Genomic DNA, 16,597 nt, shown 5'->3' on the forward strand with positions numbered 1-16,597 from the left:
CATGCTTGCTTGAATTGTGTGATGATTGCTTGACTTGTCCTAAGATAGCTAAAATCTGCCAAACTCTAAAATTGGGAAAAGGTTAAGTTTTTAATTGGTCAAGTAGTCTAATCACCCCCCTCTAGACATACTTCAATGTCCTACAATATTGGATTCCGACAATCGAATCTCGGGCAATTAACATACCGATGACAAAGGGAACAACGTATGTTGTTATGCTGTTTGACCGATAAAGATCTTCGCAGAATATATGGGAGCCAATATGAGCATCCAGGTTTCGTTATTGGTTATTGACCGGAGACGAGTCTCGGTCATGTCTACATAGTTCTCGAACCCGTAGGGTCCGCACGCTTAACGTTCGGTGATGATTGGTATTATGAGTTTATGTGTTTTGACGTACCGAAGGTAGTTCGGAGTCCCGGATGAGATCGGGGACATGACGAGGAGTCTCGAAATGGTCGAGACGTAATGATCGATATATTGTACGACTATATTCAGACATCGGAAAGGTTCCGAGTGATTCGGGTATTTATCGGAGTACCGGAGAGTTACAGGAATTCGCTGGGGAGTATATGGGCCTTATTGGGCTTTAGGGAAAAAGAGAGGGGAGGTTGTGCGCCCTCCCAAGGCCTAGTCTGAATTGGACTAGGGGGAGGGTCAGCGCCCCCTCCTTCCTTCTCTTCTATTTTCCCTTTCCTTCTCTCCTACTCCTACTACTTGGAAGGGGGGAATCCTACTCCCGGTGGGAGTAAGACTCCCAGGGCGCGCCATAGAGAGGCCGGGCCCTCTCCTCCTCCACTCCTTTATATACGGGGAGGGGTGCACCCCATGGACACACAAGTTGATCATTGATCTCTCTTAGCCGTGTGCGGTGCCCCCCTCCACCATAATCCACCTCGGTATTATCGTAGTGGTGCTTAGGCGAAGCCCTGTGTCGGTAGCATCATCAACATCGTCATCATGCCGTCATGCCGACGGAACTCTCCCGCAAAGCTCTGCTGGATCGTGAGTTCGTGGGACGTCGCCGAGCTGAATGTGTGCAGAACTCGGAGGTGCCGTACGTTCGGTACTTGGATCGGTCGGATCGTGAAGACGTACGACTACATCAACCGCGTTGTCATAATGCTTCCGCTTTCGGTCTACGAGGGTACGTAGACAACACTCTCCCCTTTTGTTGCTATGCATCACCATGATCTTGCGTGTGCGAAGGATTTTTTTTTTGAAATTACTACATTCCCCATCAATTGCTTCTACAACTATCGCTAATGCATAGTGATAAAGTAAAGCAATTACATGGCGTTTGCATTTCATACAATAAGAGACAACCATAAGGCTCCTGTCGGTTGTCGATAACTTACAAAACATGATCATCTCTACAATAACGTATATCACATCATGTCTTGACCATATCACATCACAACATACCCTGCAATAACAAGTTAGACGTCCTCTACTTTGTTGTTGCAACTTTTACGTGGCTGCTACGGGTTTCTAGCAAGAACCGTTCTTACCTACGGCAAAACCACAACGGTGATTCGTCAAGTTTGCTGTTTTAGCCTTCTTCGAGGACCAACCGTAGTCAAATTCGATTCAGCTAAAGTAGGAGAAACAGACACCCGCCAGCTACCTTTATGCAAAACTAGTTGCATGTAAGTGGGTGGAACTGGTCTAGGCCGCTTCATCCCACAATACCGCCGAATCAAAATAAGATGTTGGTGGTAAGCAGTATGACTATCACCGCCCACAACTCTTTGTGTTCTACTCGTGCATATCATCTACGCATAGACCTGGCTCATGATGCCACTGCTGGGAATCGTTGCATGGGAAACAAAAAGAAATCTATGCACACGCAATGATCTATCCATGGTGATGCATATCAACGAGGGGGAGAGTGTGTCTACGTACCCTCTTAGACCGTAAGCGGAAGCGTTTCACAACGCGGTTGATGTAGTCGAACTTCTTCGCGCTTCAACAGATCAAGTATCGAACGCACGGCACCTCTGCATTCTACACACGTTCAGCTCGGTGACGTCCCTCGCCTTCTTGATCTAGCAAGACGTCGAGGTAGTAGATGAGTTACGTTAGCACGACGGCGTGGTCACGGTGATGGTGAAGTGATCTGCGCAGGGCTTTGCCTAAGCACTACGAAAATATGACCGGGGGTGTAAACGGTGGAGGGGGGCGTCGCACACGGCTAGGCAATTGTCTGTTGTGTGCTAGGCGCCCCCTCCCACATATATATAGGTGGGAGGGAGGGAGGAGCAGCCAAAAGAGGCGTCCAAGTAGGAGGAATCCTATTTTGGGTCCTCCCAAGCCGCGCCCCCTTTCCTTATTTGGAGTGCGGGTAAGGCAGGGGAGGGTGCCCTCCCCCCTTTCCTTTCTCCCATGAGAGGGAAAGGCAAGAGGGGCTAGCCCCCCCTTTCCTTCCCTAGGGCTGGACAAACAAGGGAGGGGGCGCACCAGCCCCCTCCTTTGGTCCATAAGGCCCATATCTTGCCGGGGGGAGAGGTGTGCCCGGAACCCCTTCCGGTGACCCGATTCCTTCCTATTACGTCCCGAAACACTTCCACTGTCCAAATACCATCGTCCTATATATCAATCTTTACCTCTCGACCATTTAGAGACTCCTTGTTATGTCCGTGATCTCATCCGGGACTCCGAACAACATTCGTTCACCAAAAACATATAACTCATATAACACTATATCGTCAACGAACGTTAAGCGTGCAGACACTACGGGTTCGAGAACTATGTAGACATGACCGAGACACCTCTCCAGTCAATAACCAATAGCGGAACCTGGATGCCCATATTGGCTCCTACATATTCTACGAAGATCTTTATCAATCGAACCGTTATGACAACATACGTAATTCCCTTTATCCATCGGTATGTTACTTGCCCGAGATTCGATCGTTGGTATCTTCATACCTAGTTCAATCTTGTTACCGACAAGTCTCTTTACTCGTTCCGTAATACATCACCTCATGACTAACGCCTTAGTCATTTGCTTGCAAGCTTATGATGTGTATTACCGAGAGGGCCCAGAGATACCTCTCCAATACTCGGAGTGACAAATCATAATCTCGATCTTTATGATCACCCAGTTATGTTGTGACGTTTGATAGCACACAAGGTATTCCTCCGGTATCCGGGAGTTGCATAATCTCATAGTTGAAGGAATAAGTATTTGACATGAAGAAAGCAATAGCAATAAACTAAACGATCTTTATGCTAAGCTAATGGATGAGTCTTGTCCATCACATCATTCTCCTAATGATGTGATCCCGTTATCAAATGACAACTCATGTCTATGGTTAGGAAACCTTAACCATCTTTGATCAACGAGCTAGTCTAGTAGAGGCTTACTAGGGACACGGCATTTGTTTATGTATTCACACATGTATTTAAGTTTCCGATCAATACAATTCTAACATGAATAATAAAACTTTATCATGATTTAGGAAATATAATAATAATCATTTTATTATTGCCTCTAGGACATATTTCCATCAGTGCCGCCATTGTCCGATCCGGGAAGACCCGGATCAAGGGTTTCCCCCAAGCATTAGGAAGGGGAGGCGGAATTGCTCCTCATGACGCCTTCAGCAAGGTAGCGGCGCCCATGGCGTTGCCGTGGACAGTACCTACCAGAGTCGAAGCACCAACTTTCGCTAGCAGCTTCACCTTCCCCAACACTCGGGTCCGGCTAGCCCACCCACCACGCCCAGCACCCATCCAACCACCGGGGTTTGGATCGGCAGCCCCCCTCAGTCCACCCTCGAATGCGCCTTGCACCACGTAGATAAACATCGAGAATAGCACCGGGCATTACTCCAAGCACCATGCCTGCAGCAGAAGCACATCGTGTCCCACTGCAGGCCACCTGGGAACGCACATGCCTGGAGCGAGCGCGGCGCAACCACACCGAGCTATAGCTCGCTGGCCCCCCTTCCTCACCAATCTCCACAAACGGCGCGACCGTGAGGCCGGGGTGTCGTCAGGGGCGGCGAGGACGAGTCATCATCAGAGCTCCCAAATCCGTCCACCACGGGAAGAAGACGCCGAGATGCAGGGGCCCCATCACCACATCCAATCACCACACCAGTCTCATGGCCACGGCCGGCCGCCGCCAACGCAGATCGCACCAGGATTGCCACCCATCTTCCTAATCTTGGTCGTACGCGGAAACGGCCAAATGACCCCCGTCCCTTTGGGAGCGGGCCGGCCACCACCGTGGCCGAAGCCGGCGACGGCGGCAGCAGCAAGGCCGATGAGTAGAGGGTTGGCGGCCGGGGTAGGTTTTCAGCCCCTTGGCCGCCACAAGAGGGACGACATGGTGGAAGTGAACGCTCTGACATCAAGTACAGTTACTGGAACCATCAATTTCTGTATGTAAAGCGACCAAAGTGACTATCGCCAACAAGTTTTTTTTTCACTAATTTTTTTTAATCCTAAAAGAGCAAGTTTAATGACGCATAATGCATTTTACTAAATTAAAAAAAAAACACTAAACGTCCTTATGCATGCGGAGATCCTAACGATTTACGGCAGGCACGGTCAGTCAGCCGCACACCGCGCAACTAGAGTCGATTGCAAAACCTAATCGAATCCCGTCTCAGCTACACACATCCCACCAAGAGCCAGCCCCTCGATCGATCCGTCACCATCAGCTAGCGCCCTCTCTGTTTTCGAAATGAATTAGTTCATCGGCATCCATGGACCATGGCCCTGGTGGCGGCACAGCTGCTACCTGATGGCGTCCTCGCCAGCGTCCTCCGGCATCTCGCGCCGCGCAGCCTCGCCGCATCTCGCTGTGTCTGCAAAAGCTGGCGTGCCGTCGTCGACGACTGGCGCCTGCTGCGGACGGATCTCCTACCGCTATCCCTCTCCGGGATCTTCTTCATGGAGGAGATCTTTCCGGCCCTCCCGAAATTCTTCGCGAGCCCGTCGATAGATGGCAAGATCGCAGCCAGGCTCGACTACCTGGACACCAAATTTGAGGGTTATTTGCATATTATGGATCATTGCAATGGCCTTCTCTTGCTTTGGGATCAACTGGTGGTCAATCCAGCAACTCGACAATGGGTGCGTCTGCCTCAGCCCCCCTGCGCCGGGTTGGAGGATTTCGCCGACGACATGTGCCTTGCTTTCGACCCCACTGTGTCGCCCCATTACGAGGTACTTCTTCTTCCCGAAGTTCCTCACAAGCTGGGTTCCATGACAGTATTCACGGAGGAATCAGAGTGGCCGCCTTCTTCGTATACAATAAGAGCCTTCTCTTCAAGGACATGGACATGGGAGGAGAGGGTGTTGGTCCGGAGAGGGGAGGCCGCAGGGGCCATTGCTGAGATGCACTCACCTAGGGCTAGGGAACCAGAGCATCGCTATGCCGTCTACTGGAAAGGAGAGCTTTATGTGCACTGCCAAAATGACTCCATTATGCGGTACTCATTCACCCCTTAAGCAAACAATGACATTTGTTATTGGGTTTTGATTTTGCCCATTTTCTAAGCTGAAACTCATCGTCCTATCAATTAACATGCGTTTTCTCTCAATTGACTTCACATTTGCAGCATAACCTTGTCGAATGGCGAGTATGAAGTTATTAAACCGCCTACAAGCATGGATGAGTTTACAGATTTTTATATAGGGAAATCGAAGAGGGGGCTGTACTGTGCTTTAATTTATAAAGATAGATCATACCGACTTCAGGTTTGGTTACTTAGTGAATTGAGGGGTAAAATGGAGTGGGGGTTGAAGATTGACACCAGCCTTGTGCCAGTGGTGGCAATGTTTTCTTGGTTGTCTCATGAAGAAAATTCCGGTCCGTGGATCTTACATGGTGGTAATTATGATGGAGATGGTAAAAAAGTGATCGTGGATGATAAATGTGAATGGGACTTCAACAATGGTATTATCCTTGAGGCAAGAGATGGGGATGAATGTGACTTTGTGTCTGATAGTATTTATTTCCTTGGATTTCATCCGTATTATGAGATTGCCTTCTTGTGGGTATCAAGAGCAAGAGTAGTTGCCTATCATTTGAGTAGCTCGAAAGTTCAAGACTTGGGCATGTTACACGTACAATGTGTAGGAGATTCCTTTCCATACACACCATATTGGACAGGAGAGTTATTTGAAAAGCATTAATTTATGTTCCCAGGGGTTTGCTTTCGGTGCCATATGACTTGTAACTTACATTGGTGAGTATGATTTTTTTACAAGAAATGCAGTTAACAGTTGAGTCTGGTGTTATTACTTTTCTGAAATTGGAGTCCTGTCTTAATTTTAATTCTTTTTTACCCACCTATTTAGGATATGGCTCCGTTGTTAATCCCTTCCCCGCCAGGATTCTGGACAAAACGCCGTCGATTAGCTGGGATCACTCTGGCAGAGGATTCTTCCCCGCACACCTTGTTTGGTGCATCCGGTTGCACATTCTTCCTCTGCATACTCTGTTTATATACATCGACTTTTATATATGAAAGCACAAGGAGCTGCAGTAGCAACTTGGTAATACAAATAAACTTTGTGCAAGGAGTTAGCAAAATTACGAGCATACTTGACATTTTTCTGAAAACCTTTTGGTGGCACAGTCACAGGTTGCTTGGGCTGTTTTGTTCTGGGAACAATCACATTATTTTAAGTGGCCGAAGAAAATTAATTACAGAAAACACTACATCCCTTTCTAATGATTAATTATTTTCTGCACAATACTTCTCAGCTTTATCATGTTTTTCTATAGTCAAGCGTATCTAATGGTGTTCCTACAATATCAAGTGTTTGACCAGCTCGCTTTTATGGACTGAAGTTGACAAGGAGAGGTTTAGGACAGTCACTACTTACTAGAGGAGCTCATGTTCTCTCTTAAAATTGTACTCCTTGCTATTCTGATACCATTAAATTTTAGGTTACAATTTTTCTTACAAACTGTGTGCATGCTCAGCTGTGGTGTCTTAAATAGGTGTCTTTTTAACGTTCATGTAAATCGGGCAGGATACCATTCTCAATAGTGACTTCTGAACAATCTAGTGACTTCTCAAGTTCCTGAACAATCATCTTGTGCTGTATTTGGGGAGCGGAAACTTTTGTTGAGATTTGTGATGCTGAAACACAAGGGGGGGCATGGATTCTTATGGCATGCAACCAAAGATGACTTTTTTACGGTGGTCACGTGTGTCATTTCACTCGTTTATTTGTTCCGCTTCTCAGTTAAGCTGCTTGTCTGCTTATGAAACACGCGACGGTGTTGGAGCTGGAGTTGGAATTGGAGCCGGCAAAGCTTATATAGTCACAAGAGATTGAGAAGGATCCCAATCGATTGACCTCTAAACAGACCGAACTTCACATCTCCCTGCCTCTTTGTGTCAATTTGAGACCCGTAGAAGAAGGCGCGCGATGACAACTCTTGTAATGATGCTCGGCCAGGATGATGAAAGCCGTCCATCACCGGAGCTCCATGTTCTGGACGTCAGCGACGAGCAGGGCGGTGTAAGATCCGTCCAGTGCATACGAAGCACGCCACGAGACCCTTGCTCGACTGCCAGCTAGCTTGAGAAACGTTCTTATATTATGGGGCGGAGGGAGAGTACAAATCTGCTTCTTCTTCTACCTGGTCAGGTCCAGAGACCGGTTGCTGCTGGTGGAACGACAGGTCGATCTGGATACCATCCATTTTGTACCCACACGGCTTCGGATCGAAGTCTTTGAAGCAGCGGACCTGAACAGTGGGTGGTGGAACAAGGTGGATACGCTGATGGGGCATGCTCTGTTTGTCAGCCTAGGCTGCTCTGAGTCGCTCCTTGTCTGCGGTGGCAGCGTGAAGACTGCATCTACCTTATGACCGAGCGTAGGACGTCCCGTCATAGGAAGAGGAAACCTTGAGATGAGTTTCTCGACTGAATCTTGTATAACATGAGAGACCAGATAGTGGTGTCGTTGCCATTGTACAACACGGCGGCGGAGGTGTCAGGCGATGATGGTCCATGGCATCCGACTTGGATTTTCCCAGCCGTTATTTGAGTGCAACTACCACTTCCCTTTGTAAAACCTCACACACGGATTAGAGTCCACGTATCGATCGAGTAACAACCGTGGCACAAATAGCACAAGAGATACTGTTTTGGAACAGAAAAAACGTAGAGAGACGTACCAGCTGGTCAGGTGACGGTTCCCAACAGGACTATCTAGCTAGGTCAGCCTACATATTCGCAAAACAGAAGCAAAATAGGTCATGCATCACCGAGAAGCCTTGGGCATAAACTGCGCCATGAAGTCTCGAAATCTCTACTCCCTTCGTGAGGATCTAAATAAGGCAGCGGTTGCTGTCATCTGGATGCCCCTCTTCTTCTGGATACCCATCGGTTGCGCCTTCTTCCGCTTGAACGGCCTGCCTCCCAAATTCTCCGTTCAGGTCACCGAGGCCAGGAGTCCCGAAGCTCCTCGGACGGCGGTTCCAGCCGACCCCATCTCCAGTAGTACCGCCTTCAACATCACACTGCACGCCGTCAACCGGCGCCCCGGTGACAGGTGCTACCGCCACGGCGAGGCGGTCGTGCTCTACTCCGGCCTCACCGTCGCGTGGGGCCGCACGCCGCGCTTCTGCGTGGGCGCGATGGATGCACGGGACGTGACCGTCGTGGCATGGGCCGACGACGGCGTCGAGTTGCCTACGTTGCTCAGAGACAAGATGGCGGCGGAGCGGCGCGCCGGCTCGGTGGAGCTCGAGGTCGATGCGCGGCTGTTCCGGGGCGACGACGGCTCGGCCAGACCGACGTGGATGCGGTGCAAGGTGACGACGGGTGGACCGAAGCCGCCGGACGGGGTTCCATGCACCGTGTTCGCTCAGAAGAATTGGGCCTCGGATATTGGTCCGTATTGGATGCAGACGCTTATGGCCTCTGGGTGTAGTTGGCTCGAAACGGCTGTGCATGGTTTATACAACAGTTTGGTTGATGATCACTCGTAGATCATGTGGATAATACGTAATGTTGGGTTTGACTGTTTGTGACCGTGTTTTCCTTTTATTTGTATTATTGAGTACAGCGTCGTCTGCCCCACCTCGCCGCGCCGTCTCCGCAGCACCTGCCCCTCCTCGCCGCGGCGTCCCCGCAGCCCTCAACCCGTCGCCGTGGTCATCGCCATCGCCAGAGAAATGAACAAGACTACGAGGACAGCGGATGCAAATCTAATGAATACAGGGGGTTTCTGCAAAATGTATCGTTATATACAGACTTACTAAAACAGGGATTGCAGATTAATTTCATATAAACCGAGGGATTTTAATGCAAAATCGTGCGCGACGTCGTACGGGCAGCAATTCTCTTTATTATTAGGTAAAGATTGAGTGTACTTGATGACTTAAGCTTGACTCATGTTTAATAAATTGACCATGTACATCATGTGATGCAGATGACTGACTCCGTTTTCAAGAAAAAAAATGTGATAAGTTTTTTTTAATTGTATGTAATGATGTTTTCTTTAAGGATCAACCATAGTTGATGTTTCACTGATAAAAAAGCACATCTAGATGTGTTATAGTTATTGCACATTTAAGCGACTCAATGAAACTAAAAAAGACAAAAGAAAATGCTTGCACGAATCTTAGTATAAATCAATGGCATAAGACTTAGATGTGCAATATTTAGATCATATCTAGACGTGCTTTAGCAAAACTGATTAAAAAAAAGCAGGTAGTTGTGGTAAAAGTGACAAAGATGACGACCGAAGATCAAGGAAAGAAGAAGAAGAAAAGGAAAATAAGTTTTTTTAGCAATGGTAAAAGTGACAACGATGGGACAACAGTTTTTTTTAAATTGTCTGCATTGCTGTTCTTTAGCAATGTGTTTGTTTCAACTATATGCGAGTTGGTGTTGACTGTCGCATGTAGAGTCATGCAGAGGTTACTCATACACTCATTATGTGTCGTATCTCTTTGATGCTATTGTTAAGTTTAATAAAAATGACATTTACTAATAATAAAACGCAATATCTAAATGACGAATGTTACTTCTTTTTAACTACAGAATGACTCATGCGTCGCCGGATTTTCATCACTCGGTTGTGACTTTCTCGAGTAGTGACGGTAATGGGCTGGCTCGGTTTTTCCTTCCTCTCCTTCTTGCTCGCTCTCGCCCACCCCGCCGCCGCTCTCATCCTTCCGCTGACCCCTCCTCTTCCCAACCTCCAACGGTGCACGACAATTAGCTATCTGTCCCGCCTCGATCCAACTCCAACCACAACTGAACAATACTCTGCCACGAGGCTGCGACGGTCAACGGCAAGCAAGAGGAGCGACAATTTGCAACAGGATCTCGTGGGTGAAGTAGAAGTGGTGGAAGCCATCAATACAGACTAAGTATACAAAAATGCTAGACGTATGGAAAACTTTTACAAGAATCAACAGACTAACCTTCTTCCCTCATTAAGGCTGATCATAGTGGGAGTAACATAGGTAGTAACATAGATGCCACATAAGCAAAAATGGTGATGTGGCAAGTAGTTAATGAGGAGAGAAGCAAATAGAGTAACATAATATGTTACCATCACATAGCGGTTTCCAATGCATAATGAGTCTACAAAGTAATAAATGAAGGCAACTATGTTACCACACCTATGACACTACCCACTATGAAGGTAGTAACATAGACTAGTAACATATGTATGTTACTAGTCTAAGTTACTCCCCACTATGACCAGCCTAATCTCTCTCCCCCAGGGTGGGGGCCGCTTCACCTTAACAACCAATTAGCACACCCCACCTCAGCCTAGCCCGTAATACTCCTGTAAAACCCCGGTAGATGTAGCATTGTTATTAAGTACATGTGTTGTTTTCCATGTTTGAATGGCCAAAGTGGCTTTCAAATGGTGAATTAAGAGCTGCCTATTATGACACTATGCATATTGGATGCATGAGCAAGAATAAAAACGAAAATAGAAGGAGAATTTTGAGGCATATAAGCGTAGTCATAGTCTCTATTATTTTTGTTTCGGCGTGTTCAATTACCCTGTATCTGATTGTATCCATTGTTCTATATCGATCTATTATAAACAAAATTTAATTTAAAAATTGGAAATATAAGGAGAAGGGGTAAAAGAACGTGGGCTACTGGAACACAAGCCTCACACACCATCGTGGTTATGTTCGCCAGCCATATACGTTCACACTTCATCGGGATCTTATATATCGAGACCTCCACAGATAACCCATCGATCTTTGATGTAAAAAAAAACATCAACGTAAAAAAAAAACCCATCGATCTTTATACATTGGCGTACTGCCCTAGTCAAACTACAACAAATTCGTCGTGATAGGCGCACGTTCCCTACGGGCCGGCCGGGAATATCTGCAGCGGGTACACGGCAACATGTCATCTCTTCTCTTCCGACTTGGGCGGTCCTTGTGGAATTTGGTCAAGCAAAAAATACTGCACCCAGCCACGAAGCCTCGACGCAATCTTCCCGTCCTTCGCGGCGACTTCAGGAGGCCGGTGCTCAGCTGCCCCAGGTACATCATCTCCACGATCTGCGAATTCGCTCTCTTGATCTGGTTGTTCGGGACGGCCTACTGCTACTTGACCTACGACTTGCCACGCGAGTTCGCCGTCTGTCACACCCTAGCTAGCTATGCATTAGAGTGTTGCATCATGTTTACTCATTCATCAGAAACTTGAAATGGGGATGACAGAACCCCCAGTCCCCTCTGAAACCAACTAGGGTTTACTAAAATAATTTTTCAATGAACCTGAAATGCCCTTCTAAAATGCCCATCATTTTTGCCTTGGTTCAGAACCTCTGCCAAAAGTGGTGCACATTTTCCTAGGCCATCCTAGGGTTTTGAATTAAATCATAACTATTTGAATTTGGGCATTTAAAATTATATAAAATATTTAAATGCTCAAATATCTCCAAACTAAAATGTTTCATGTTGGAAATAATCCAACTATGGACCAGGAGTAGTTTGGTGATTTTTGGAGTTGCCTAGGTATTTTATTTAATTCAACAAAGTTGCAGTTATATTAAATAAAAACAGAAAACAGAAAAGAAAGGGGAAGACTTACCTGTGCGGCCCAGCCAGCTGGCCGGCCCAGCCAGCAACCGACCCAGCCCAGCCGGCCCAGCACTGTGCTGGCCCGTGCCAGCCAGCTGCTTCCCCTCGCCAGAGCAGGCAGGGAGGTGAGCATGGCGCGCCCGAGCTCGCCACGCACCACCCAGCCTCTCTGCATCGCCCTGGTCGCCGTTGCGCCGCGTGGATCGTCTTCTGGTCGTCGCCCCGACCTCGCCGACACCCCATTCACTCTCCCCCGGCTCTCCCTCACTCTCTCTCTCTCTCACGGCCGAAGCTCACCGTCGCCGCCGTTCGCCTTAGCCACCGTCTCCGACCACCCCTCGCTTCCCCGACCAGCTCAGAAGCTCCGCCTCGACTCCTTCTTCCTCCCCACCGCTCCACGGGTCCCCGGAAGCCCTGCATCGCCGCCACGTCGCCGTTCCCCTCTTCGGACTCCGACCACCGTCGCCGTCAAATTCGTCGTCTCCGACGCGTCCCCGAGCCCGCTTCGACGCCCACTGCAACCGCGGTGAGCTACGCCACCGTTTCCCCCTTCTCCCCTGCTCTCTCCCGACCCCTAGGCCCTAGCCCCACCGCGGCCGAAAGCTTCACGCCGCCGGCGATGTCGCCGTCGTGGCCACGATCGCCGTAGCGCCCAACCGAGCACGCCATCGTGCTCCACATCTCACTAGGAGCACGTAGCACGCTCCAACACCCTCCCTAACACCCTGCAACACCGTTCCCGTGCACGACCGAACCCCGGCCGCCGCAGCCGAGCTCGCCGCCGTCGACTCCGGCCACCCCGACCCCAACGGACTCCGCCAAGAGCCGCGGGTCGTCCTCAGCTTCACTCCGGTGGCCTCCGCGGTTCATTTGGTGGCCGAAACGACCAAAACCACTATCGCCGCCGCACTGATGGTCGCCGCCGGCCAGAACTCCGGCGAGCTGACATGGCCTAGTTAATTAGCCACTAAACCACCACCTACTGACGCTGACAAGTGGGCCCCAGGGCTTAGTCAAAGCTAACCAGCCCGGGTCAACACGGGATTAGCCCCTGTGTCACTGACGTGTGGACCCCACACGTCAGGTTTGACCCGAGCCAGCCCTGTTGACCTGCTGATGTCACTGTGACGTCAGGCTGACGCAGTAAATGATATTTCTGGATTAAAATTAAATCAGGAAATTCCAGAATATTAATTAAACTTCAAAAATTCATAACTTTTATTCTGTAACTCCAAATTGGACAAATTATATATGAAAAATGATCAGAAAAATCCAATCTATCCATCTGTACTATTTTCATGCATGATCCAACAAGTTAAATGGATGTTTTAATCAGAACAAGGAAAAGCACTTTAAAAGGCCATATTTGAAATTGAAATTTGAATCTTTGACTCAAATTTGTTCAAACCCTTCTGGCTTTAGTTGCATTAGCCCAACACACTCATATTGCCATGTTTCATGCATGCATCATATTGTTGCACATTGTTTGGTGATGCCTGTGTATCGTTATCCTTTACGACAGGATCTGTCCCCGAGGAGTACCGTGACTACCCTAACGAAGAACCGTATCCGTGCATCGAACCATCAGGCAAGCAACCAACCATTTGATCATATCCATACAATTCCATGTTCTCGCTCCTGCTCTCTTTTACTGCATTAAGACAACACGATTCAAACTGCTGTGTGCTACGGTAGTTGAACCCATTTCCTCTGCATGACCTGTCATTGCCACAGTAACTAGATGAAACCCACTAGCATGTGTAGGAGTTGATTGAGCCATATGTATGTGTTGTTCCTACCTTGCTATGCCTGCTATGCTTAGAGTCGTGTCAGGTCTGGTTCATCTGGGTGATGGGCTAGAGTGAAATGATTATGTCGGTAATGAGAGTGGTGTGGTGAACACGATTTGGTAAAGGTATCGATGAGAGGCCATGTAGGAGTACATGGTGGGTTGTTTCATTGAAGCCGACCTTAAGCACTGAGATCTGTATGTGTGATTTAAGAATCAGCTACTACCATGCATTGGGCCCGAAACCAATGGACCCTCTCGACTTCTTATTCACCCTAGTTCTCCGTCCAGGAGTTGCAAGTAGTTTCTGGTGTTTGTAGCCTACTGGAGGCCGTGGACAGCGCTGACCGTAGTAGGTACGTGGCCGGGTGTACCGAATACCCGTTAGGTATCTCGGGAACCCTGTTCACATCGTTCGGGGCCGTATGGGAAACCTCGGCCGGACTCCCTGCGGATGGAACCTGAATAGGCGATAAACCTGGACTGGAGGCTTAGGTGATTAGGTAGGTCGTGGCCGACACCCACGTTGGGCTTCCGCTTGAAGGTTGCCGAGTACATGTCGTGTAAACGACGGTAAGTGGTGAGAGCGTGTATGAAGAAGTACCCCCTGCAGGGTTAACATGATCTATTCGAATAGCCGCGTCCGCGGTAAAGGACTACTTGGTTGCCTATACAGTTCATAGACAAGTAAATGGAAACTACTAAAAGCCTCAAGATAAGTGTGAGTGCCGAGGATGGCTCTTCCGTAGGAAGACGGAGGTGGATCCTCGGTAGTGTATTGAAGTGGTGAATAGTGGACTCGTGTGCGCAAAACTATTTCAAGTTGAAGTATCGTAGGATAGCCTAGCCAAGAGTCAAAGCTGGCTTGCTGCAATAACTCCACCAACCCTTCTTGATACTATGCATGTATGTAGGATCTGATGTAAGTCTTGCTGAGTACCTTTGTACTCATGTTGCTATAATCTACATTTTTACAGAAGACGCTGCAACCCCTTCTGATGGGTTCTAGGTAGACGTTGACATCAACGAGTAGGCTAAAGACCCAGGTGGTGACCCTGAGCTTGTGAAGGACCACATAGTATAGCCAGAGGCTTTCCAAGCCTCTTTTATTTTACTAGTTGTCTGTACTCAGACAAGTTACTTCCGCTGCTGGTTTGTATGACTGTATGACTTGTATGTGGGGTCGTGAGACCCGTACCTTTGTGTGTATGTTATGTATGGCTCACTGAGCCTTAAATAAAGTACTTGTGTCATAGAGTCATGTTGTGATGTTTCGTTGTATTTGCACATATCAAGCATATTGTGTGTATGATTGAAATGCTTGGTATGTGTGGGATCTGACTATCTAGTTGTTTATCTTTAGTAGCCTCTCTTACCGGGAAATGTCTCCTAGTGTTACCGCTGAGCCATGGTAGCTTGCTACTGCTCTAGAACACTTAGGCTGGCCGGCATGTGTCCTTCTTCGTTCCTGTGTCTGTCCCTTCGGGGAAATGTCACGCTTTGAGTACTGGAGTCCTGTTAGCCCGCTACAGCCCGGTTTACCGGAGTCCTGCTAGCCCAGTGCTACAGCCCGGACCCACTTGCTGATGACCGACACGTTCGAAGCTGGGTCATGGATGCCTGTCCCTGTAAGTCTGTGCCACTTTGGGTTTACGACTAGTCATGTCAGCCCAGGCTCCTTATCATATGGATGCTAGCGACACTATCATATACGTGAGCCAAAAGGCGCAAACGGTCCCGGGAAAAGGTAAGACGACACCCGTGGGGATACCGTGCGTGAGGCCGCAAAGTGATATGAGGTGTTACCAGCTAGATCGATGTGACATCGAGTCGGGGTCCTGACACCGTCCACTTGGCGCCGATCCTGAGCAACGGCAGCGCGGGGGCTCCGGCCGCGGCGACGTCCGTCCCCCGGGCCTTCGACGTCGTCCTGCACGCCGGCAACCGCCGTGCCACGGAGAGGTGCTACAACCACGGGGAGGGGGCGGTGACGTACGGCGGCTTCACCGTTGCGTCGGGCCGCGCGCCCGACTTCTGCGTGCCGTGGAAGGGGGCGCGCGAGGTGCCGTTCAGGCTGGCGTGGGACTGGGACGACGGCGCTGGCCTGCCCGAGCACCTGCGTGGCCGCATCGCGGCGGCCGAGAAGGTCGGCGCCGTGGAGTTCGAGGTCCAGGTGAGGCTCCTCCGGGGAGGCGACGCCCGCTCCGGCACGGGCACGCCGACGTGGATGTGGTGCAAGGCGAGGATCGGTGGAGCGCCTGGCGCCGTCGCGCCCTGGCCCTGCACCGTGTTCGCTCCGCAGAACTGGTTTTCGCCCTTGGCCTAGCCGCCTCAGTCAATGCAAACAGTATTTTTTTTTCTTTAACTACTCCCCCTTGTCCCATAATATAAGAGCGTTTTGACACATATTATGGGATGGAGGGTGTAGTAGATAAGATTGATAGTACTCCTACGAGCTTGATTCTAAGCATGACATGATGTTATCAGTGTCCACTTCTCAAATGACCTGCTTAGAATCAGGTTTCCTAATCTACATTGGAGATTTTCTAAAGTGGAAACATAACCTTGTTTTTCTTATGAAAATTTTGGATTGTAGATTAGAACTATAGGACAAAGGCTCTACATGAATGCAAGCACCCATGGTCCTTGCCTCGAAAGAAAAGAACTACTCATCCTTTTAAGAGGAAAGGAATACATGCTAGCCACATGTGCGAGATTATGCATTCGTTTCTCCGCCTATATCCACGATCATGCAT

At 48.9% G+C, this 16,597-nt stretch overlaps 2 protein-coding genes across 3 annotated transcripts; both read left to right on the forward strand.

Annotated features, from left to right (window-relative positions):
• The first annotated feature begins 4,589 nt into the window (after positions 1-4,589).
• LOC119276555 (F-box protein At5g07610-like) lies at positions 4,590-7,098 on the forward strand. 2 transcript variants are annotated; one of them, XR_005136653.1, is made up of 3 exons: positions 4,590-5,447; positions 5,577-6,206; positions 6,319-7,098. XR_005136653.1 is itself a non-coding variant. In XM_037557650.1 (2 exons), the coding sequence occupies exons 1-2, from the start codon at positions 4,726-4,728 to the stop codon at positions 6,151-6,153; spliced, it is 1,299 nt and encodes a 432-aa protein (XP_037413547.1). In that variant the 5' UTR covers positions 4,590-4,725; the 3' UTR covers positions 6,154-6,247. The 2 variants fall into 2 exon arrangements, 1 of the variants encoding a protein (XP_037413547.1); XM_037557650.1 differs by lacking the exon at positions 6,319-7,098 and having other exon boundaries at positions 5,577-6,247.
• Positions 7,099-11,328: 4,230 nt separating this feature from the next.
• On the forward strand, positions 11,329-16,167 carry LOC119281404. The gene is made up of 4 exons (XM_037561920.1): positions 11,329-11,610; positions 14,183-14,190; positions 15,364-15,377; positions 15,711-16,167. Exons 1-4 carry the CDS (start codon positions 11,370-11,372, stop codon positions 16,165-16,167), a joined length of 720 nt encoding a protein of 239 aa, XP_037417817.1. The 5' UTR covers positions 11,329-11,369.
• The last annotated feature ends 430 nt before the right edge of the window (positions 16,168-16,597 follow it).

The sequence above is a fragment of the Triticum dicoccoides genome, chromosome 3B (assembly GCF_002162155.2).
Source record: "Triticum dicoccoides isolate Atlit2015 ecotype Zavitan chromosome 3B, WEW_v2.0, whole genome shotgun sequence".
NCBI classification, from domain to species: domain Eukaryota; kingdom Viridiplantae; phylum Streptophyta; class Magnoliopsida; order Poales; family Poaceae; genus Triticum; species Triticum dicoccoides.